General features: G+C 37.6%; 1 protein-coding gene across 3 annotated transcripts in view; it reads left to right on the top strand.

The window, feature by feature from the left end:
• The window catches only part of SPAG16 (sperm associated antigen 16), a 1,171,227-nt gene that overhangs the window by 650,390 nt on the left and 495,271 nt on the right, over nucleotides 1-25,566 (top strand). For all 3 annotated transcript variants that reach the window (XM_011932319.1, XM_011932316.1, XM_011932317.1), the window contains one exon: nucleotides 15,471-15,656. In XM_011932319.1, the coding sequence (XP_011787709.1) occupies nucleotides 15,471-15,656 (186 nt within the window). The remainder of the gene's footprint in view (nucleotides 1-15,470; nucleotides 15,657-25,566) is intronic.

Below are 25,566 nucleotides of genomic sequence, written 5' to 3'. Positions count from 1 at the left end.
TACTTTTCAAAGAACCATTTTGGTCTTTGTTGATCTTCCATTCTACTATCTATCATATATATAGTATATGCTTTCTAACCTCAAAATATCATTCATAGCACAATGACTTTAAGTCTGTTCTCTTTTCATTATAACCAGTAAAAAATTAAATTCCCTTCAAAATACTGATTTCACTTCATATCAGAGTTTTGATATGTTGTGTTGTCATTCAGTTCTACTTTAAAACATTTCTTCTTTTTTATATATTATTTAAAACTGTTTTAAAATTTGCACAAATATACTTTATCAGTATATTTGTATACTGATCAATCAGTGATATTGATCTTTATTGTATAAACTTGTTGGCCACATGTATGTCTTCTTTTGGAAAGAGTCTGTTCATGTTCTTTGCCCATTTTTAATGGAGTTGTCTTTTGCTTGTAAATTTGTTTACTTTCCTTATAGATGCTGGATATTAGAACTTTGTCAAACACATAGTTTGTGAATATTTTTTCCTATTCTGTAGTGTATTGGGCTGTTCTCGCAATGCTGATAAAGACATACCCGAGACTGGATAATTTATAAAGGAAAGAGGTTTAATGACTCACAGTTCCACATGACTGGGGAGGCCTCACAATAATGGCAGAAGGTTAATGAGGAGCAAAGTCACGTCTTACATGGTGGAAGCCAAGAGGGCAAGTGCAGGAGATCTCCCCCGACCTCTTTATTTAAAATTATACTTTAATTTCTGGGATACATGTGCAGAACATGCAGGTTTATTACATAGGCATACACGTGCCATTTGCTGCACCCATCAACCCATCATCTACATTAGGTATTTCTGCTAGGATACATTAGGTATCCCTCCCTTAGTCCCCCACCCCTCAGCAGGCCCCAGTGTTTGATGTTCCCCTGCCTGCATTCATGTGTTCTCATTGTTCAGCTCCAACTTACGAGTGAGAACATGGGATGTTTGGTTTTCTGTTCCTGGATTAGTTTGCTGAGAATGATGGTTTCCAGTTTCATCCATGTCCCTGCAAAGGACATGAACTCATACGTTTTTATGGCTGCATAGTATTCCATGGTGTATATGTGCCACATTTTCTTTATCTAGTCTATCATTGATGGGCATTTGGGTTGGTTCCAAGTCTTTGCTATTGTGAATAGTGCTGCAATAAACGTACATGTGCATGTGTCTTTATAGTAGCATGATTTATAATCATTTGGGTATACACCCAGTAATGGGATTGCTGGATCAAATGGTATTTCTGGTTCTAGATTCTTGAGGAATCGCCACACTGTCTTTCACAATGATTGAACTGAGTTACACTCCCACCAACAGTGTAAAAGCATTCCTATTTCTTCACACCCTTTCCAGTATCTGTTGTTTCCTGACGTTTTAATGATCGCCATTCTAACTGGCATGAGATGGTATCTCATTGTGGTTTTGATTTGCATTTCTCTAATGACCAGTGATGATGAGATTTTTTTTTTCATGTTTGTTGCCTGCATAAATGTCCTCTTGTGAGAAGTGTCTGTTCATATCCTTTGCCCACTTTTTGATGTTTTTTGTTTTTTTTCTTGTAAATTTAAGTTCCTTGGAGATTCTGGATAGCAATCCTTTGTCAGATGGATAGATTGCAAAAATTTTCTTTGCCTGTTCACTCTGATGATCGTTTCTTTTGCTGTGCAGAAGCTCTTTAGTTTAATTAGATCCCATTTGTCTATTTTGGCTTTGGTTGCCATTGCTTTTGGTGTTTTAGTCATGAAGTCTTTGCCCATGCGTATGTCCTGAATGTTATTGCTTAGGTTTTCTTCTAGGGTTTTTATGGTTTTAGGTTTTACATTTAAGTCTTTAATCTATCTTGAGTTATTTTTTGTATAAAGTATATACAAAAGTATATATTTTGTATATTTAGTTAAAATATATACAAAGGTTGCTTGTTTTTGTCAGGTTTGTCAAAGATCAGATGGTTGTAGATGTGTGGTGTTATTTCTGAGACCTCTGTTTTGTTCCATTGTTCTATATATCTGTTTTGGTACCAGCACCATGCTGTTTGGGTTACTGTAGCCTTATAGTATAGTTTGGAGTCAGGTAGTGTGATGCCTCCAGCTTTGAACTTCCCTTTATAAAACCTTCAGATCTTGTGAGACATTCACTATCATGAGAACAGAACAAGAAAAACCTGCCACCATGATTTAATTACCTCCCACCTGCTCCCTCCCATGACACATGGGGATTATCACAATTCAAGGTGAGATTTGGGTGGGGACACAGAGCTAAACCATATCATATGGGTTGTCTGATTACTCTGCTGACAGTTTTTTTTGCTGTTGAGAAGCTCTTAAATTTAATTAGGTCGCACTTGTCAATTTTTCTTTTTGTTGCAATTGCTTTTGGCATTTTTGTCATGAAATCTGTGCTAAATCCTACATCCAGAATAATATTTCCTAGGTTATCTTCCAGGGTGTTTAGAATTTTATGTTTCACATTTAAGCCTTTAATCCATCTTGAGTTTATTTTTGTATGTGGTATAAGGTAGGGGCCCAGTCTCAATCTTTTGCATCTGGCTAGCACATTTTATTGAATAGGGAGTCCTTCCCCCATTGCTTGTTTTTGTTAGGATTGTTGAAAATCAGGTTGAACATGTGTGGAGTTATTTCTGGGCTCCCTATTCTGTTCCATTGGTCTATGTGTCTGTTTTTGCACCAGTACCATGCTGTTTTGGTTACTGTAGTCTAGTAGTATAGTTTAGTCAAGTAATGTGATGCCTCCAGATTTGCTGTTTTTGCTTAAGATCACCTTGGCTATTTAGGCTCTTTTTGTGATTCTATAGGAATTTAAAAATATTTTCTAATTCTGTGAAGAATGTCATTGGTAATTTGATAGAAATAGCATTGAATCTATCAAGTGCTTTGGGCAGTATGGCCATTTTAATAATATTGATTCTCCCTATCCATGAGCATGGGAGACTTTTCCAGTTGTCTGTGTCACCTCTGATTTCTTTGAGCAGTGTTTTGTGGTTCTTGTTGTAGAGACCTTTCACTTCCTGGGTTAGCTGTATTCCTAGATATTCTTTTTGTGGCAATTGTGAATGTGACTGCATTTGTGATTTCACTCTTAGCTTAGATGTTGTTGGTGTGTAGAAATGTTAGTGATTTTTGTACATCAATTTTGTATCCTGAGACTTTCCTGAAGTTGTTTATCAGATCAGGGAAATTTTGGGCCAAGATTATTGGGTTTTCTAGATATAGAATTACATCATCTGGAAACAGGGTTAGGTTGACTTCCTCTCTTCCAAAATGGATGCCTTTTCTTTCTTTCTCTTGCCTAATTGCTATGGCAGGAATTTCGAATATTTTATGGAATACGGATAGTGAAGAGGGCATCCTTGTCTGGTGCTGGTTTTCAAAGGGAATGTTTCCAGGTTTTGCCCATTCAGTATGATATTGGTTGTGGGTTTGTCATAGATGGCTCTTATTATTTTGAAGTGTGTTCTTTTTATGCCTAATTTATTGAGGTTTTATAATGTGCAGATGTATTTTATCAAAAGCCTTTTCTGCATCTATTGAGATAATTATCTGGTTTTTGTTTTTAGTTTTGTTTATGTGATGAATCACATTTATTGATTTGTACATGTTGAACCAAGCTTGCATCCCAGGGATAACGCCTACTTGGTCATGGTAGATTAGCTTTTCAATGTGCTGCTGGATTTGATTGGCAAGTATTTTGTTGAGGTTTATTTGTATCAGTGTTCATCAAGGATATTGCCCGGAAATTTTATTTTTTGTTGTGGCTCTGACACATTTTTGTATCAGGAAACTACTGGCCTCATAAAATGAGTTGAGAAGGAATCTCTCCTCAAATTTTTTGAATAGTTTCAGTAAGAGTGATACCAGCTCTTTATATATGTGGTAGAATTTAGCTATGAATCCATCTGGTCCTGGGCTTTTTCTGGGTGATAGGCTGATACGGTGTGGCTGTGTCCCCATCCAAATATCATCTTGAATTACAGCTCCTGTAATTTCCATATGTTGTGGGAGGGACCTGGTGGGAGGTAATTGAATTAAGGCAGGACTTGCCTGTGCTGTCCTTTTGTTAGTGAATAAGTCTCATGAGATCTGATGGTTTTATAAAGGTGAGTTTTTGTGCACAAATTCTCTCTTGTCTCCTGCCATGGAAGACATGCCTTTCACCTTCCACCCTGACTGTGAGGCCTCCCCATCCATGTGGAACTGTGAGTCCATTAAATCTCTTTTTCTTTATAAATGACCCGGTCTCAAGTATGTCTTTATCAGCAGCATGAAAATGGACTAATACATAGGCTTCTTATTACTGATTCAATTTTGTAAGTCATTTTTTTGTCTGTGCTGGGATTCATTTTTTTTCCGGGGTTCAGTCTTGGAAGGGTGTATGTGTCCAGGAATTTATCCATTTTTTTTCTAGATGTTTTAGTTTGTGTGCATAGAAGTATTCATAGTAGTCTCTGATGGTCATTTGTATTTCTGTGGGTTCAGTGGTAATGTCAGGATCAGTGTAACATCCTTTGTCATTTCTAATTGTTTTTATTTGGATCTTCTTTCTTCTTTATTAGTCTAGCTAGCAGCCTCTCTTATTTATTTTTTTCAAATAACCATTGATTATTTGGATTCATTAATCTTTTGAGTGGTTTTTCATATCTCAGTCTCTGTAGTTCACCTCTGATTTTGGTTATTTCTTTTGCTAGTTTTGGGGTAGGTTTACTCTAGGTTTTCTATCTTATTAAGTTTTTCAAATAACCATTGATTATTTGGATTCATTGACTTTTTGAGTGGTTTTTCATGTATCAATCTCCTTAGTTCATCTCTGATTTTGGTTATTTCTTCTAGTTTTTGTGGTCAGTTGACTCTTGGTTCTCTAGTCCATTTAGTTGTGATGTTAGGTTGATAAATTGAGATCTTTCTAACTTTTTGATATGGGCATTTAGTGCTACAAATTTTCCTGTTAACACTGCCTTAGCTGTGTCCCAGAGATTCTGGTACATTGTGTCTTGGTTCTCATTAGTTTCAAATGGATTCTTACTAATTTATTTCTGCCTTAACTTCATTATTTACTCAAAAGTCATTCAAGTGAAGGTATTCAATTTCCATGTAATTGTATGATTTTGAGTGATTATTTCAGTTTTGATATTTAATTTTATTGTGCTGTGATGCAAGAGAGTACTTGTTATGATTATAGTTCTCTTGCATTTGCTGAGGATTTTTTTATGTCTCATTATGTGGTAGAGTTTAGAGTATGTGCATGTGGCAATGAGAAGAATATATCTTCTATTTGTTTTGGGGTGGAGAGTTCTGTAGATATCTATCAGGTCCTTTTGATCCAGTGCTCGGTTCAGGTCCTGAATATTTTTGTTAATTTTCTGCCTCAATTGTCTAATACTGTCAGTAGGGTGTTGGATTCTCCACTATTATTTTGTAGGAGTTTAAGTCTCTTTGAAGGTCTTTAAAAACTTGCTTTATGACTCTGGTTGCTTCTGTGTTGAGTGCATATATAATTAGAATAGTTAGGTCTTCTCATTGAATTGAAGTCTTTACCATTATGTAATGCTCCCCCTTTTTTTGTCTCTATTTGTTTAAAGTCTATTTTGTCTAAAATTAGAATAGTAACCCCTGATTTTCTCTGTTTTCCATGTACTTGGTAGATTTTTCTCCATCCCTTTATTTTGAGCCTATGAGTGTTACTGCATGTGAAACAGATCTCTTTAAGACAGCATACCAATAAGTCTTGGTTCTTTATCCAATTTGCCACTCTGTGCCTTTTAATTGAGGCATTTAACCCATTTACATTTAAGGTTATTATTGATATGTGTGAATGTGATCCTGTTATCATGATGTTAGCTTATTATGCAGGCTTGTTTGTGCAGTTGCTTTATAGTGTTACTGGTCTGTATACTCTCAGGTTAGGATGCATGCACACACATGTTGGCATTGCTGGGAAGGTAAAACCCACCCACATACACACACGTTGGTAATGTGATATATGTGGTGGCTGTGGGCCTGGAGGAAGTTGCAGTGGGGGTAGGGAATAGGCAGGCTGGTGTGTGGCCATGGGGGCTGCTCCACTGGACCTCTCTGCCACTCAGGCACAGTTCACCAGTTCAGGAGCTATTATGTGGGCCCCCAGGGCACCGGAGGCTGTCTCACAAGCAGGCATGGCCAGGCTGGGGCCCTGGAAGAGGCCAGCAGACCAAGAGGTGCTCAAGTCAGACTAGCCCCATGTGATGGGCAAGACTACCCTGCAGAGTTCAAGTCTGAGAGTTTCCCTAGGAATAATGTCTCCTGTGATAGCATGTCGAGCCTACAGGGATGGGCATCCCTTGTCATGCTCTGCCACAAGTTCTTAGGCACCAAACCCTTTTGGCTCTGCATCAGCTGGCATGCTGCCCCTACCAATTCTCTAAGCAGCTCTTTGTGCCAACTCAAGTGTCCATGATAGTTGAGGGGTCTCCTCCTGCCAAGATTCCAGAGGCCTGTGGCAAGAGTGGGTTGATATTTGTCAGTTCAACTCACCCATTCCTTTGGAGTTGTTGGAGGGCAGGAATGAGTCCCCTGCATGATAGCCTCCTGTAGGGTTCCCAGCTTCCTCCCACTTGAGCACAGCTTTTGTGTCTTCCCTTCATCCACTCTTAGTGCCTTCCCTCTGAAGATCGGTTAGGAGTGTGCCAATTGTCTCGGTCCCTTGGTAGCAGTTGTTCCACCTGGTGGTGTCAAGTTGGCCATCTTCTACTTAAGCAGGTCTTCTTGTTGCATTGAAACTATTGTCATTATATAGTGCCCTTCGTAGCTTATTTGGTCTTTGTTGGTTTAAAGTCTGTTTTGTCTAAAATTAAGAGTGCAACCTCTGCATTTTTGTGTTTGTTGTTGTGGTGGTGGTTTACTTGGTTGATTTTTCCACATTCCTTTATTTTGAGCCTATGGATGTCATTGCCTGTGAGATGGGACTCTTGAAGACAGCACACTATTGGGTTGTCCTTCTTTATTCAGCTTGTCACTCTGTGTATTTTAATTGGGGGATTTAGCCTGTTTACATTCAAGGTTACTATTGATATGGGCAAATTTGATCCTGTCATATTGTTAGCTGGTTATTATGCAGACATGTCTGTGTGGTTGCTTTATAGTGTCACTGGTTTGTGTACTTAAGTGTATTTCTGTAGTGGCTGGTAATGATCTTTCTTTTTCATATTTAGCACTCCTTTCAGGACCACTTGTAAGGAAGGTCTGGTGGTAATGAATTCATTCAGCATTTGCTTGTTTGAAAATGATCTTATTTCTCCTTCATTTATGAAGCTTGGTTGGGATGGATATGAAATTCTTGTTTCAAATATTCTTTTAAGAATCCTCAATATAGGCACTCAGTGTCTTCTGGCTTGAATAGTGTCTGCTGAAAAGTCCAGCCTGATGGGCTTCCCTTTGTATGTGACCTGCCTCTTTTCTCTAACTGCCTTTTACATTTTTTCATTCATTTGAACCTTGGAGAATCTGATGATTGTGTGTCTTGGAGATGGTCTTCATGTATAATATCTCACAGGAGTTATCTGCATTTCGTAGATTTGAATGTTGGTCTCTCTAGCAATGTTGGAAAGTTTTCGTGTGTAATATCCTGATATATGTTTTCCAAGTTGCTTGTTTTCCCCCTATCTCTTTCAGGGACACCAGTGAGTCACAGTTTTGGGCTATTTACATAATCCTATATCTTTGGGAGATTTTGCTCCTTCCTTTTAAATTCTTCTTTTCTTTATTTTTGTCTGAGTTATTTCAGAGAGCCAGACTTTGAACTCTTAGATTTTATCCTCAGTTTGTTCTATCCTGCAGTTTATACTTGTGATTTAATTATGCCATTCTTATAGTATGTTTTTCATCTCTATTAGATGGGTTTGGTTCTTTTTTATAACGGCTATTTTGACTATCCGCTCCTGTATCATTTTATTGTGATTCTTGTGATTCTTAGCTTCCTTGCATTGGGTTTTGCTGTTTCCCTGAATCTTGATGATCCTTGTTCCTGTTCATGTTCTGAATTCTATTTCTCTCATTTCAGATATTTCAGTCTGGTTAAGAACTCTTGCTGGGGAAATAGTATGATTATTTAGAGGAAAGAAGGTACTCTGGCTTTTCGAGTTGTCAGAGTTCTTTCACTGGCTTTTTCTAATTTGTGTGGGCTGATGTTCCTTCAATCTTTAAAGTTTCTGTCCATTCAATTGATTTTTTTTTTCTTCATTGATGCCCTTGGGGATGTTATTATGTTATGGTGTGAGTTTGGTTGACTGGCTTTGATTCTATTACACTCCTGTGTCTTGGTGGTGCCCTCTATAATTACTCTCTGCATGCCTGCCTTTCTTCTGTTGGGCATTCTGATCTATTGAGTTCCCTTAAACAAGGGCTGCAGTTGGCAGACAAGCTGTATTTTTGCCAGGTTGGCCTTAATTTGATGTCCATGTGCTTCCTGGGGAAACATGGGTTGCACTTGCCTGCAGAGTTCAGACAGAAGTGGGACCTCTGGATTGGAAGCTTTAGTGGGTGTGGCCCGTCTAGCTATGGGAGGCAGAGGGTGTTTCCAGGACAACAGGATCCTACCTGCACCCCTCAGCAAATTCAGGGAAAACTAGGACTGTTGGGCCAGCAGTCCTAGCAGATGTGGCTCACCTGACCACCATTGGCAGGGGTTGGTGACGATGCTTGTCCTGCTTTCTGGGAGCTTCCTAGGACAACAGGAGTCTACCCACTGGTTGATTTTCCACAGAAGTGGAACTGCTGGGCCAAAAGCTCCATCAGGCATTGCCTGCCTGGCTGCCAGGGGCAGGGTTAGGCAGGGTCATGTGCCCTGCTGTCTGGGTGTTTTCTGGGACAGCAGAAAGCTGTGCCCTCTAGCTCAGTCCACACAGAAGCCAGACTGCTGGGCCAGAAGCCTCAGCAAGTGTTGACTCCCTTGCATGGTCAGTGGGATCACATGCCCTACTGTCCAGGTGTTTCCTGGGACAACAGGAGGCCTGGGCTCCTCAGCTGAGTTCCCTCAGAAGCAGGACCACTGAGCCAGAAGTTCTATCACGTGTCACTTGCCTGGCTATCAGTAGCAGGGGTGGATGGGGTTGTCTGCCTTACTATCTGGGTGTTTTCAGGGCAGCAAGAGGCTGTGGCCTCCACCTGAGTTCAACAAAAGTAGGACTGCTGCGCTGGAAGCTCTACCACACATTGCTCACCTGGCAACCAGTGATGAGGGCAGGTGAGGTCACATGGTTCTGTGCTCTCTGGGTGTTTCCCAGGGCAACAGGAAGGTGCACCTTCCAGCTGAGTTCACATAGAAGTGGATGACTGGGCTGGAGGCTCTAGCAGTTGTTGCTCACCTGGCTATTCATGGTAAAAGTGGATGGGGTCATGTGCAGCCTCCTGCCACCTGAGTGTTTCCTGGGACATCAGAAGGCTGTATCCTGCAGCTGAATTTACACAAAAGCAGAACAACTGGGCTGGAAACTCTAGTAAGCATTGCCTGCCTGCCTAGCAGTGGTGGGGGTGGGTGGAGTGGCAGGTCAAATTCCGGCTGAAGTGGGACTGATGGGCCAGAACCTGGTGCCGAGCCCCGTCTGGAAAGGGGGTGGATAGAGCAGTCTTACTGCTTCCAGGCACTGCAACTATGCCTTTATTCGGGTGATGGCACTGGTGCTGGTCTGCTCTCGGGTCAAAGGCTTGTAGTTCCTTTGGACTTGATAGTTGCCCCTGCAAAATGTCTGGGTGGCTCTCTTCTTCATTCCGGAAGCACTGTTGGAGGCCAGGCAGATTTTCCTGCTCCCAGTCTTGTACAGGTCTCTGTGGAGAGCATGAATCTCCCGGGGAGCTCTCACTCTTTCCCATTTTTGGAGAGGTTCTTCTGGGGCCACATTGATCCCAGACAGACAACTTAGCTCCTCTCTGCTCTCTGTGTTCTGCTGCCTTCGTGGATCCCAGCATGGTTTCTCGGTTGACTGCCCTTTTAATTCCTCTCTGTGAGAGCGGCACAGATAAGCTGCTTCTAGTCCGCCATCTTGGCCCTATCCCTCATCTTTATTTTAATTTGCTTTTGCCTGGGTAACTTTTTTTGGTACTTTTAATTTTCTTTTGTTTTGCTCTGTTTACTCTCAATCTTTGTATGTCCTTAGAAGTTTAGCATGCCCGTGTAAAAATCATGTAGCTGAATTTGTTTCTTTCTAGCCAAACTGAAAAATCTTTGTCCTTTATGTCTTTCGGCTTCCACTTTAGTCTATTTGTGTTTGTTGGATTTGTGCATATGTTTGTATTTCTATCTAAAAACTTATTTTTAAAATTCATTTTCTATTTGTGTCATTTCTTCTAGTGCTTTTTTCCTCCTTTCCTGTTTTCCTTTAGATATATTAGATGTTTATAATTGTAAGTTTTTCTTACCAATTTCTTTTTTTCTTACACTGGTTTGGAAGTCATATGCTCTATTACTATTCTTACAGTGCTCACCCTTAACATTTTACCATGCTGACTTAATTTAGTAAAGCCTAAATTGATCAAGGTTTTACTTTCTCTTCTTAACAACACATGAACTTTATTGTTAATATTATAATATCATTATTGTTTTGCTATTTTTATTTTTACAAGCATTTTTGTTTTATTTTTGCAAGCATTTCATTTATTTATCTGCACAAATATTTGTATATACTTACATGTTTACCAAATTGTTTGCTCACTATTTCTTCCCTTTCAGATCTTCTGTCCCTAAAATACATCCTTAGTAGTTTCTGTAGGAGAGGACTGCTTTGTTTAGTTGGAACATTAATATTTTTTCTTGTTTCTTTTCTTCCTTTTTTTTTTTTTTTTTGAGATGGAGTCTTGCTCTGTTGCCCAGGCTGGAGTGCAGTGTCACAATCTTGGCTCACTGCAACCTCTGCCTCCCGGGTTCAGGCAATTCTCCTGCCTCAGCCTTCCAAGTAGCTGGGACTACAGGTGTCCACCACCACATCTGGCTAATTTTTGTATTTTTAGTGGAGATATGGTTTCACCATGTTTACCAGGCTGGTGTCGAACTCCTGACCTCAAGTAATCTGTCTGCCTTGGCCTCCCAAGGTGCTGGGATTACAGATATGGGACACTGTGCCCAGCCGTGTTCTTGTTTTGAGAGAGATTTTTAATAATTCCAGAGTAACATTATTTTCTGTTAGCTCTTTGAAGAAATTTCACCCCTGTGAATTATTTGCTCTGTGATGTTGTTCAAGTGTTTTAGAGATAATGTAGTCATCTCATGAGTGATAGTGAGGATCAAATATATATAAAGTGCTTATTAGTGTTTCTAACACATATTTATCACTATATAAATAACCTCATTTTTCTTTTTTCTCTCTTTTTTTCTTTTGATTCTTATTCCTGCCAACGCTGCTCAGCAATTTACTAAAATGCATCTAAGTAAAAATTTCTTTTTATTTACACCACTGTTTATCCTGTTCAGTATACATTTTTCTTTCCAAATAATGTGGTTCTAGGTCTTAAATTTTCTAATTTCTGTACATTCTCAGACCTTAATTCTTTGAATGTTACATCTATCTCTTTATTTCCATTCTCTTCTGGAATTTTGATTAGGACAATAGGCTTTTTTTTTTATTGTATCCTTTACATTTTTAAATATCTATACTGTGTTCAATTCCTCATCTGTCTCTAGCTGGGATAATTTTTTCAAATATGTACTTTATTTATTTTTATTTTTTATTTCCATAGGTTTTTGGGGAACAGGTGGTGTTTGGTAACATGAATAAGGTCTTTAGTGGTGATTTCTGAGATTTTGGTGCACCCATCACCCAAGCAGTATACACTTTACCCAATCTGTAGTCTTTTACCCCTCACCCCCCTTCTACCCTTTCCTCCAAGTCCCAAAAGTCTGTTGTATCATTCTTATGCCTTTGCAGCCTCATAGCTTAACTCCCGCCTATGAGTGAGAACATACGATGTTTGTTTTTTCATTTTTTTCCAGATTTATTTCCCAATTCATTTACTCTGAATTTTGCTGTCTCTCATAAGCTATTGAACCCCTCCATTGATTTCTTAATTTCAATACTTTTATTTTTAAAATTTATAAATATATATTTTTTCAGATTTGCAGATTCACGTTATAACCTTATGTGGTTTGATCTTTTTATTGTATCTGTTATTTCCTTATATACTTACAGTTATATTTTTTACCCTTTAATTATAACAACTAGTGTCCTTCAGGGTATATGTATTTGTTAAATGTATTAGCTCATCCTCAGTCATGGCTTCTTATTTCCGATTATGTGTTTGAGAATAATTTTGTAAGCTCATACTTGGTTGAATTTTATTTGCAGAATTTCGAGTAGCTAATTTCTAATAACTTGGGCTGTATGCCAACAGTGTGGATCCACATTATTAGTCAGCTCAGGCTGCCATAACAAAATAACAGAGACTGGGTAGCTCGAATAACAGAAATTAATTTCTCACAGTCTTGGAGGCTAGAAGTCTAAGATCAGAGTGCCAGCCTGATCAGGTTCTTGTGGGGCCCCCCTTCTTGGCTTGTAAATGGCTGCCTTCTTGCTGTGTCCTCACAGTACAGGGAGAGAGTACCTCCAGTCTCTTCCACTTATTATAAAGGCACTAATCCCATTATGGGGTCCCCATGCTCATGAGCTTGTCTAAACCTAGTTATTTCCCAGAGGCTCTACCTCCAAGTACTGCCACATTGGAATTAGGGCATCAACATATGGATCTGGGGAAGGGGTAGCATAGTCTATAACATTCACTTTTGCTCTTTTCAAGAGCTTTGGTTCCTTCTGTTTGTGTGGAGCCCAGGGAAACTCTGATCTTTTGCATCTCTTAAAATGCACCCTTTTGGTTTTAGTGTACCATTCTTTTTCTCTCTCTTGATTTCTCCCAGCCCTGAGAAATGGCCTTTGTTTTTTCATGAATCAAAGGTATACAGTTTTCCATATTTCAGGTGATGTCTTTTGAAAGACAAAACCATTTTGAAAGAATATTCAGAAATTTATATTTGATATATTTTGGGTTTAGTATATGAGCTCTAATCTCAATATATCAAACACTTATGGGAATATTGTTTATATTTATTGTTGACTAAAAATCAGTTATGGCACTCACAAAAAAATAATACTGCTTCATTCTAGTTGTAATTATTCCAGTGTGATTTTTTTTTTTTTTTGCCTGGCACATGGCTTAAAGCACAAGAGAAGCATATAAAACTTATATGAAACAGTTTTTCAGCAACAGGCAGAAATGTACCACAGTAATTTTTATCCTGTGCTAATATTTTCATCCAAAATAACATGATACCCTTTGGAAAGACAGATTTGAGAAAGACGCATGCTTAAATAATTTTTAAATTTTTTTACATGTATGTTTTTAGATAAATGTATTGTTCAGTCTTTAATATTAAAAACTAAAATTCTGAATGACAAACATATGTGCAAACAATTGTGGCAAAACCAGTTTTTATTGATGAAGGGAGTAGCTGCCATTTGGTGATTTTTCAGCTAGTCAAATTTGAAAAATCAGCTGGATCTCCTCTCCTCTCCCCTCCCCTCCCCTCCCCTCCCCTCTCCTCTCCTCCCATCTCCTCTCCTCCTTTCCTCTCCTCTCCTCTTCTCTTTTTTTTGAGACGGAGTCTCATCCTGTCCCCCAGGCTGGAGTGCAGTGGCGTGATTTCAGCTCACTGCAACCTCTGCCTTCCGGGTTCAAGTGATTTCCTGCCTCAGCCTCCCGAATAACTGGGATTACAGGCATGTGCCACCACGCCAGCTAATTTTTTGTATTATTAGTAGAGATGGGGTTTCACCATGTTAGCCAGGATGGTCTCTATCTCCTGACCTCATGATCTGCCCGCCTTGGCCTCCCAAAGTGCTGGGGTTACAGGCGTGAACTGCTGTGCCCGGCCCCTTGCATATTCTTTTCTAACTCAAATGAGAATATCCTCACTATATAATCCACCTTCTCTCCAGAAACTTCAAGCTCTTCCTCTCTAATGGTGACTGTTTCTCTGCTGCAGATAACAATTACATTTCCCTCTTAACTGAAAAATAGCCAAGCCTATGAGCAAGAAAACGAAATTTTTTTTGATCCTATTATTCCCTCTGTCAGAGATGCCAGGAACTTTTTCTTCTTCATTTATAGCATAATTTCATTCATGCATGCATGCATTTATATATTTACTTACTCTAAAGCATTTACTAAGCACTTTAATTGGTCAGTGATAAGGCTTGATGCTGTAGAAACAGAGATGAAACGCAGTTCTCTATCGTAAAACAGTCTGGCAGGGAGGAGGAGGATAAATAAGTGGTTTATTACAATTTGATGAGAGAAAGTACCTGAGAGAACACATTTAAAAAGCATACATTGCAGAAGGATGTGTAGAAGATGATGGAAGTAAAATTTTCTTGCAGCTGATGTTACACACACACACGCACACACACACACAACCAACTAGATGTTTCTGTTAGTGTCATTGAAACTACCCATTTCCTTTTTTTTTTCTTTTTTTCTTTTTTTTTTTTTTTTAAGACTGAGTCTTACTCTGTCATTCAGGCTGCAGTGCAGTGGTGCAATCTCAGCTCACTGAAACCTCTGTCCCCTGGGTTCAAGCGACTGTCCTGCCCCAGCCTCCCGAGTAGCTGGGATTACAGGCACGGGCCACCATGCCCGGCTAGTTTTTGTATTTTTAGTAGAGATGGGGTTTCATCTTGTTGACCAGGTTGTTCTACAACTCCTGACCTCAGGCGATTTGCCGGCCTCAGCCACCCAAAGTGCTGTGATTACAGGTGTGAACCACTGCATCTGAGCCTGAACCTACCCATTTCTTAAACTAGCTTTTGTGTCCACCACTTGAAAGCCACTGCTTTAAGGTCTACTAATTACCGAAATGCAACATTGAATGAGTCATGCTCAACCACCCAGTCCTTAAACATCTCTTTGATCTCTCATGATCTAACTCAAAGATCTCTCATTCCTGATTTACTTCTTCCTTCATCCAGACTGCACTCCTGAAGCATTTAATTAATCTAAACATAAGCAATGCTGACTTACTCTTTCATATTGTATTATGTTTTTGAAACTGATTTAGCCCATCTCTAAATTTTTATTGTTCTGAGGTCTGATTATCCACAGAACCTAATATATACAGTGCTGAACCAAACAAACACATAACAAAAACACTAGTTTAGTGAATTAATCTAGAAGAATCTAGAAGAATTAATCTAGAAACTGCACAGCAGCAGTTTCTCTCTTCAGCTTGAATTACTAAGCAATTCAAGTTAGCAATTGCGTAGAGATAATATATTTATATTATATAAGATAATAATATTTAGTCATTTAGATATGCCACTACAAGTAAAAATAAATCAGATACATACACATACACACAAATTACTCATAGAATGCAGTATTCATAAAACTTAATTATGTTACTTTTTAAACAAGCTGTGTTTTTATGTTTTTGCAAATAGTGGCAACAAATTGGCTACTTCAAGTGGTGACACTACAGTTAAATTATGGGATCTACATAAAGGCGATTGCATTTTGACCTTTGAAGGACACAGTCACGCAGTATGGTCCTGCACATGGCACTCCTGCGGCAATTTTGTGGCTTCCTCTTCACTGGATAAAACTAGCAAAATCTGGGATGTTAATAGGTAAGCAGTACTTTAAACATTACTAATCCTCTGTGTTGATACATACACATGTGTAAAGTTCTTTTTTTTTTCTCAATGCTACCCCTGGGAAACATTAAAAGAAACTGTTAGTTGATAAGATTATAGAGAGTTACTTAAATAATCTTTGTGAAATCCATTTCTAACTCAATTAATCTTTGTTGATATAATAATTTCTTTCTAAATATAAGTATCAAGATCAAGCCTGTGTAATAAGATTAGAATTGCTTCACTGGAAAGCTGTTTGTTTTAAGCAGGATAGAAACAAATACTTCTTTTAAAGAGTTGTATTTTTAGTTCTGCTTTCCACGGGCTTGTTATCGCTCTGTACTGTTAAATTTAATAGTTTAACGAACATAAATCTAACAGAACTAATTATTTTCTTTATGCTTAATTTGTTATGTTGTGATATTCTTGATTAAATGTTTCTTGTTAATTCACAAATTGTAGGAAATAGTACATTGTATTGTATGTAAAATCCTATACGTATCATGTGGATTTGGAAGCATTATGTTTTGATTTTAATTCAAGTTAGACAAAGTCATTATGTTTAAAATACTGAAATTACTATCACCCATATATTTTGGGTGTTCATTACGTTCTGTTAGGTTTGCAAATATGATACAAAGAGGCAAATGTCGCTACTATCAAATATGCTGTCTCCTTCAGCTAAGGGGTTATATATCATCCATCAAACTTTCTCAGTAGTCTGTGGTCCCAGCTCTGGAAGGGCCTCCATCCAATCAGAGGAACACCCATAACAGCAGAGAAGTGCCCTCTCCTCAAAGGACTGAGGTTCCATTTTGAAGGTCCCCCCTTCAACAGATCAAAATTGCTTCTGATTGATGCCAAAATTCTTTAAACTTCAAGTTTCCCATCACTGTCAAGAGTTCACTTTCATCATCAAGGACAAAAAAAAAATATTGTACTAATTTTGGCATTGAGGCAGTGGATAAGTATTGACCAATAAAGTAGAAATGGATTGTTTCTACCTTATTCCCTGTGTTCGCTCAGTCCTGGGGGTGGTAGCTCTTTCTTGAAGTTGTTATCTCCATGATAACTTTAATGTTCTCTTTTCCCTTTTTTAGTTACTTAGTTAGAAACTTTATTCAGTTTTTACCATCCTGTATGTGAAATTATTATTGTTACAATGATAGGTGCAAGTTCCGTATCCTGATAAGTCCATGAAAGATCCGGGGCATTAGTGGATAAGTAGCATGATCCACATGAGTCATAAAGCTATAGCTAAATAAAATTAGCATGCTCCATAGGAGAAAACGTGATTGTGAACAACATATTTTAGACCTATGTCTATCTGAAATAGTGACAATTTCAGATAGCTTTTAATTCTCAGATGAGTACTTACTGTTTATCTGGAATGTCTAATCATGTATAATTCTTTATCATATTTCTATAAGGTGTGACTGGATTTCATAAATATTATAATAGATCAATGGAATTTTAACACTAACATTTAATTTGAATTTTGTATCACTTTTGACTTGGTTGAGGATCTTAATAGAAAACAGTGATCTATTCTAAAATGTAATATGTCTTTAGAACTCTTAACTACTCAGGGTGTTCAAAAGCAAACTATGGTTAAAAAACTAATCCTCAGTAGTCTCAGCCCTGCTTGGAATGATTTGAAACACTTTGACTTGGCAACTTTTCTTTATGACCCTGGTATCCAAATACTGACTTCCCATTGGTGCCCAGTAAATCTTGATATAACAGATCAAAATTGCTTCTGATTGATGCCAAAATTCTTTAAACTTCAAGTTTCCCATCACTGTCAAGAGTTCACTTTCATCATCAAGGACAAAAAAAAGAATTGTACTAATTTTGGCAGTGAGGCAGTGGATAAGTATTGACAAAGTAGAAATGGATTGTTTCTATAGTGGCTATTGATATGCCTTTCAGAGTCACAAAGTACCAAACTCTAATTTATAATTGCTCTCAGATCAATACTATATAGATATGTCTAAAACTAGTGTCTTGCTTCAAAATTTCGTAGATTATTTGAACTGGCTTAGTTACTTAAGGCAAGAGGTTATTTGCCTTGATGAGATGGATGGTGGTGGAGCTATGCTATGCTGTGTCATATATTCTTGGCTTGATACTGCATATATGTGTGTGTGTGTGTGTGTGTGTATATATATATATATGTTTCAGAATTGGACAATACTTAGTAGGAACATCCATTTAGTTCCTCACCAAAAAGTTGGATCACTGTGAAACATCAACAATACAAAAAATTTCATATCAAGATTCATATTTACTGAGTGCTAATCAGAATCTATGAACACTTATCTATGACACTCAGTCTGAATAATTCCATATATATATATTCCATATATATATATATATATATATAAACACACAAACACATGCACACACACACACACACACACACCAAGCCTTGCTCTGTCACCTAGGCTAAAGTGCAGTGGCACAATCCCAGCTCACTGCAACCTCTGCTTCCTGGGTTCAAGCAATTCTCCTGCCTAAGCCTCCCGAGTTGCTGGGACTACAAGCACACACCACCACACCCGGCTAATTTTTGTATTTTTAGTAGAGATGGGGTTTCACCATGTTGGCCAGACTGCTCTCAAACTTCTGAGCTCAGGTGATCCGCCCACCTCAGCCTCCCAAAGTGCTGGGGTTGCAGGCGTGAACCACTGCACCTGGCCATGCTGCACAGTTCTTAATAAATAACAAATTTATATTGGTAGACAGTATTAGTCACCAGAGAAGAAAGAGTTTAGAATACATTCTTCTCTTTTCACACCCATCCTTTCCTTCAAGCTTCTGGCACAGTCTTGAACAGCCTTGGTTGGTGTTCTATCCCTAGCCCTGCAACTGTTTCAGAATTGGACAATACTTGGTAAGACCATCCATTTAGTTCCTCACCAAAAAGTTGGATCACTGTGAAGCATCAACAATATAAAAAATTTCAGATCAAGATTCATATTTACTAAGTGCTAATCAGAATCTGTGAACCATTATCTATGACAGTCTAAATAATTCCGTACTCTACAAAGTTTCTGTGAATAATTAACAGTAGCTTTTTTATTATCTTCTGAATGATCAGATATATAAATTGTTATGTATTTCACTTAGTGGTCATTTGAAAACATACACACCAGTGTAACCCAAGCAGAGAGTGCACGGCACATGGTGGTTTACTCACATAAATGAATAAAGAGTGAATCAACAAGTAATTATGGTGAAAGTATTCTAAATATTCTCCCTGTCCCATCCACATTCAAACTATAATATAATTATGCTGTCTTATCCTACACAAATCAATAAAATGATGAAAATGGGATAGAAAAATCAGAAAATATCTCAGCTATAAAAAATAATTTGTATTTCTTTAGAGGCATTTAGAGGCACTTGTGCATAACATTAATCAATAAGTATTCATCAAATGAGTTAACAGTGTTGGCCTGTGTTACAGACCTAAGACAATTCTCATACTCAACCATTTCCTTCAATGAAATTACAAGTAATTTAAAATGCAGCGATTTTGAAGCAATAAGGGAATATGCAATGCATCTGCCATTTATGTTTATAATATCAGATCAGATATTCTAGTTGACTCCTGGCTGCTTTTCTTCTAAGGTAGCTGGGTATTTGGCTGAGCAGTTATATCATACTGTTACTCTGATATTTGGAAGGCAGACCATGTGCCTGCTTTGCTTGTAACTTGAAGGAAAGGGAGTTGGAAACAGTCAAAATGTTACTGAATGTAGCTATTCCAGCTGTTTTACCAAGGTGTTACACAGGCAAGAATTGGGTGGTTTGTACCAAGGACAGTAGGAAACAGATGGACTTGTAAAATTCAACAGCTTCTTGACCCCAAATGTTGGGAGATAGATCTGTGGTCCTTATTTCTAAGTGTATTGTGTCTGATGCTCTTACAATTACATGGGAAGAGGAAAATAAAGAAGGTTTAAGAACTATGTTTACTTTAATTTTTGGTTACTGTGGCATTGCATTGCCTGGAAGCAACTATATTAGAAACCTGTCAAGTTTTTGAGAGAATTGGATTGACAAGGAAACTATGAGCCTGTCCTTAAACCCCCCTGACTCTTCAAACAGTGAAATAGTCCTCAGAGCCCCAAACTTGCATCCAAAAAAAGTGGACTTGTATTTTTGCACCGTTCAGAAGGAAGGCAGAGACCATAGCACCAATCTCAATATGGCCACAGAGGGTAATGAACGAGAAGGAACCTAAAATGGAACTAAGCCAGAAGCCACAAAGAACAATGGGAAAAGGTGCTCCTCTGGGAGACAACCATGGTCCAGTCAAGGAACTTTCTTCAGTACCACAGCAAAGTTCCTCATGATGCCTGCCTAGTTTTTCACTATTTGGACTAGTGATGCTTGTATGTTTTCCATGTTTCTATTTTCTGTATTACAGTTTATTTCACAGTCATTCTGTCCTTACTTCACAATGGTGCATTGTGTTCATGGTGGTGATGGTGGTGGGAAGCAAAAAACTTGTATTTTGTTTCATTGGTTACCGTATAATGCAAGTGACACTGTTGAACCAAATGATGCAGATTGTGTGTCAGCCACAGATTATGAACTGTGAGACAGGCAGTAACTGAAGAAGAGATCTGGGGATGTTTCTTTTTTTGGTTGTGGAGGGAAGAAAGTCAGTGAATATTCTATATGTGGAAGAAAGGATGACACAGGTATTTGGTGAGAAAAAGGTCGAACTGTGGCAGAGACTGTTAGCTTTTCACTAGAATCCACTTGCTCCTTCCTCCATATTAGTTGGGCACTTGGCTATATATCTAAATGATATTTCTTGGCCTCAATTAGTTAAGTATGTCTATGTCACTAAGTGCTGTACAATAGAATATTAGTTAAAGTAGCAGGCACTATATCCTTATTCTTCCTGCCTTGTGGTGGAATGGAATACCAATGACAATGAGCACAATAATCTTAGAAGCCTATTATTGAAAATGACAGAATAATTGTCAAGCTGCTTGAAGTAAAGCCACCCCTGTTTTGTAACTCCAATTAGCCTGCAACATTCTCTGGACTCTCTAGCAATAAGAAAATACACTTCTAGGCTGGGTGTGGTGGCTCACGCCTGTAATCCCAGCACTTTGGGAGGCCAAGGCAGGCCGATCACAAGGTCAGGAGATCGAGACCATCCTGGCTAACACGGTGAAACCCAGTCTCTACTAAAAACACAAAAAGTTACCTGGGCATGGTAGTGGGCACCTGTAGTCCCAGTTACTCAGGAGGCTGAGGCAGGAGAATGATGTGAACCTGGGAGGCGGAGCTTGCAGTGAGCCAAGATCATGCCACTGCACTCCAGCCTGGCAACAGAGTGAGACTCCATCTCAAAAAAATAATAATAATGATAAAAATAAGACACTTCTACTTGATCTGAGACATTATATTTCCAGTCTATTTGCTACAGTATTTTTGCTTGCCTAGTCCACTATAGGCACCCATGAATACTTTTCAGGTGATATGTTTTTCCCTCATGACATATTATTAAGGCAACCAAGACAAGCTCTGAAGTGTTCTCAAATTATTTGAAGGAGTAATAATGGAAATTTTGTGCTGATAATAGATGACTAATCTACTCCCTCTTTTTTCTTCTCTTGCCCCTTCTTTCTTCCCATCTTTATTGTCTATTTCAATGCTGTTGGGGTCCATGAAGTCCTGCTTGCCAATAGCAACATGTGTAAGTTGAATGCTTGGTTTACATGGAGGTAATGCTTGTAAGACTAGTTATCCATTATAAAAATATGCAACTATAAGTGTCTCCATTAGTAGGACACTGTTTCAATAATGATGCTTTCACTGAAATAATGAAAAACACCAAGAATTTAAATTTTATGTAGCATTGACCACATTTCCTAACAGGAATGAGTTTTGCTCATTGTAGTTAAGCTGATGGAATAAAAATAGTACCTTCCACATGGTTGACCTCACAGGTTTATTTATTTGATTATAGATCCAACAAATATGCATTGAGCACTTCGTTCTATGCCTTATTCTAGTTACTAACCTATAATAGTGAGTAAGATAGACAATAACTTCTGCCCTTATGTCGAGGGCATTATTTCAGGAGGCAGAAAATAAGCCAAATGAAAAATGATAATAATTTATAATTACATATAATATTTAGAACTGACAAATTTTGTAGAGGAAAAATAGAGCACAGAAGGTGAAAAGGTATAGCAGGCATTGAAAAGCTTGCAATTTTAAACAGGAAGGTCGAGAAAATTCTTGTTATAAAGTTGACATTTGGATAACCTGAATAAGGTGAAGCAGCAAGCCAAGTAGATATTTGGGAGGAGAATATGCCAAGCTCTTCTGATCAGGGAGCTTTCCTATGGTGGTAGCATGACCTATGTGACTGCTAAGCAGCAAAGAGGCCAGCCTGGCTGGAATAAAGTGAGCAGATGAGAGAATGGTGGGGGTAAGGCAGTTAAATGAGTGTGCACATATAACATAGGGCCTTATAACCCCTGTCAATTACTTTGACCTTTAATATCAATGAAACAGGAAATCATTAGAGGGTTTTGAGCCGAAGAGTCTCAATCTGTTTGACATTCTAATAAGATGACTCTGGCTACTGTTTTGAGATTAGATAGTGGCAGAGGAGGGGTGGAAGCTTAAAAACAGGCAAAAGACCAATTGGGGAACTATTGTAACAATCCAGGCCAAAGATGTAGAAGGTTTTAGCCACGAGAATAGTGAAGGTCAGAAAAATTGTATTCTGGATAGATTTGAAAGATAAAGACAACAGGAGTTTCTGAAGTACTGTGAATTGTGAGAGATAGAGAAAAGAAATGACCTGTTACATTTTCATACAACTGAAAAGCAAAGGCTCATTCTCTTTATACTGGGACACTAATGTAAACATTATGAAAGGCTTTTCCAACCAGGTGTATCAACTGGTGATCCAGAAACCGTGACAGAATGAGGAATGCCTTCTCATTGTTCATCTAACATTTCCACTGAAGAAAATGGAATGTTTCACTTCTGCACACTTCTTAGCATCACTTCATTTTTATTTTAGTAATTATGTAGCCAATCATAACCCCTGTGCTGGATGAGATGACAGAAACAGAAGTCTATTTGTAAAGAAAACAGATAAATTAAGAAACAGGAGATGTGAAATGTTAAGATTGTTGTAATGAATCACCTTCTGTTAATGATATATACTATTATTTTGAAGGGGAAGGCAAATAATGCATGAAAGTGGACTCTAAAATTAAAGAAATGTTCTTATTACAAAACCAGTAATAATAAGATAGCACCAAACTAGTAATACAATGGAGTTTAGTATTTATGACATACAATGTTCCATTAGTATATTTTATGTTCTTTATGTTTCATTTGCAAAGTTGGCTTTACTAGCAAAGGAGGATATATTGTATAATATTAATGGGTTTAAAACACCATAATGTAAGAAGAAGTATTAAGACTCAAGGGCATGGATTATTGGTACATTAATACCTGTCTTACATTGTAAAGATCCCCACTTTGCCTTCTTATACTTGAAAGGGCACCCAAGGTATATATTAATAGACTGTCAAAGTAATGCTTGAAACATAATTATGTTACATTATAAGAAATGGTAAGATACTTAAATTGACCTCTTGTGATCAATTTCTCCTGTTACACCAGGATAATTAATTATTACATCTTCTTGGATTTTCAAGTACATTCAAATGAATTGTTCCCCCTTGGCATATGGGCTTGAAATGATATCTGAGTATTATGGAGCATAAACACATAAATAAGCACAAAAAGTGAAGAAAACAGAATACAGCATATATTTTTTCATTTCCTTTCTCCCCAAAAAGTACATAATTAATAAGCACTATTCAAGAAATATCTACCTTATGAAGAAAATTGTATTAAAGCTAAAGTTCAGATTTCATTAACAAGTTATGTCATGATTGAAAAATTGAGAATCTCTTCTCACATTCAATATGGCTTTGTGTGTATCTGTGAAGAATGGCTCAAGCAAATGTCCACTGCAATAAACTTGATGTGAATGTTCTTTGATACCAGTATACATGGATCAATAATTCAAAAAAAAAAGTAAATGTCTTTAGGATTTTATAATTCATCCCTATTCCTTTCTATAGTAAATGCTGTTACATATCAATGAATTGTATAATTTGGATCTAACATGGTATATAATGTACACTTTCTGTTGTCTCATAAACCAAAAAAAGCTATATATTAGACATAATTAGAATGAGTACAAATGAAACTAAAGATATTCCAAAAAGAGTGAATGTATATATATATATATATATATATATTTTATGACATGATAAATTTCTGCTTTATTACTGCCAATCGAAGCAAGAACTTTTCCATGTAAAATATGCAACACCTCTTCTCCAACTCACACACACAAAATAATCTGGTCAAAGTCTTAGCATAAGTCTTAGCATAAGTCTTAGTCCTCCTCGATGCTGATGACTCGCAGGGTTTAGTGGATTTCTGCACTAATGTATGTTAAAATAAAATGATATGTAGCCATAGTCTACCTGAGGTAAAAAATGAAAATCACATTTGTTTTATATTTAAGATTTAATTGTACATGTATGCGTGTGTGTGTATTCTCACACATTTATGTATACTTATTTGTATTGATGAAGTGAGTTTATTCAGCTCAAAATTAATTATAGAGTGGCAAAAACTAATTATGTAACTATCTTAAATATTTTAAATCTCAATCAAAATATTTATGTGTTATTTATTACTCCAAAACCGAGCTTTTAAAACCATTTATTTCAGACAGCAACCATTATTATTATATCCCTAAAACTTTGTTTTTGTAATTATTAAAATGGTTTTAATTTAAATAAAAATTTTAAATTTGATTCAATTACTATGGAAACAAATCAAATGTCCAAGGACATCAAATCAAAATAAAAGAAGTAAACCAGTTACTAAACATAAAAAATGGCAAACAATACAATTTTGGCAGAATTAAAGTACTTTCTTATTGTTAAACCATACTGTTATAGGGAAAAGCATTTCTATTTAGATTATAAAGATGAGGAGTTTTTTTTTCTTTTAAAGGACTAGAAAATATAATTTCAATAGAAAATTTAATTAATGTTACCTCCCATTGTCTGACATGAGTTTATGCAAAATCCTAACACTTGTCAAAAAGAGCAAAACTTGTTAACTTGTGTTCTGGGTAAAAAGACTGGACCATCTTCAGTCAAGGAACCATGGAATAATCTTTGGTCTCCATGCAATCTAGAATGAGTCATGAGGGAAGCAATACCTCCAGCAGAATTCTACCTTCTAGAAAAATATTCCTTCCTGATTTTTTCCATACTTTCTTATATCCTTCACTAGATTTGACAACTAATTACTAAAAATCACTCCTACTTAGAAACTGATTGTTTATTTATCCAATATTTACCAACTCTGCACCAAGTCATATCCCTGGAGCTGGGGATATAGCACTGAATGGAATGGTCCAGACCTTTGCCCTTGTGCAGCTTACATTATAGAGAAAAGTGTCACTCGTTACCTGTGGCTTATAAATCATTAGACAAGCTCCCTGACTTGGCCATCGATCAAAAGATTAATTCCTTTCCACTAGAGATGACAAGGGGGTATCACTGAGAGTGACTGTCTTCCTCAGATGTCATGAATGAATCCTAGTTCTCTATTAATGGAAAGAATTAAGAACCTTCGGTGTAATAAGCCACCAATGAGGTGAACATTAAAAATGGTGCCAAGTCGGCCGGGCGCGGTGGCTCAAGCCTATAATCCCAGCAGTTTGGGAGGCCGAGACGGGTGGATCACGAGGTCAGGAGATCGAGACCATCCTGGCTAACACGGTGAAACCCCGTCTCTACTAAAAAATACAAAA

Source organism: Colobus angolensis, unplaced genomic scaffold, assembly GCF_000951035.1.
Source record: "Colobus angolensis palliatus isolate OR3802 unplaced genomic scaffold, Cang.pa_1.0 Scaffold95, whole genome shotgun sequence".
Classification (NCBI taxonomy): Eukaryota; Metazoa; Chordata; class Mammalia; order Primates; family Cercopithecidae; genus Colobus; species Colobus angolensis.
Note: the sequence above shows the minus strand (reverse complement) of the source record. Positions and strands in the feature narration are given on the sequence as shown.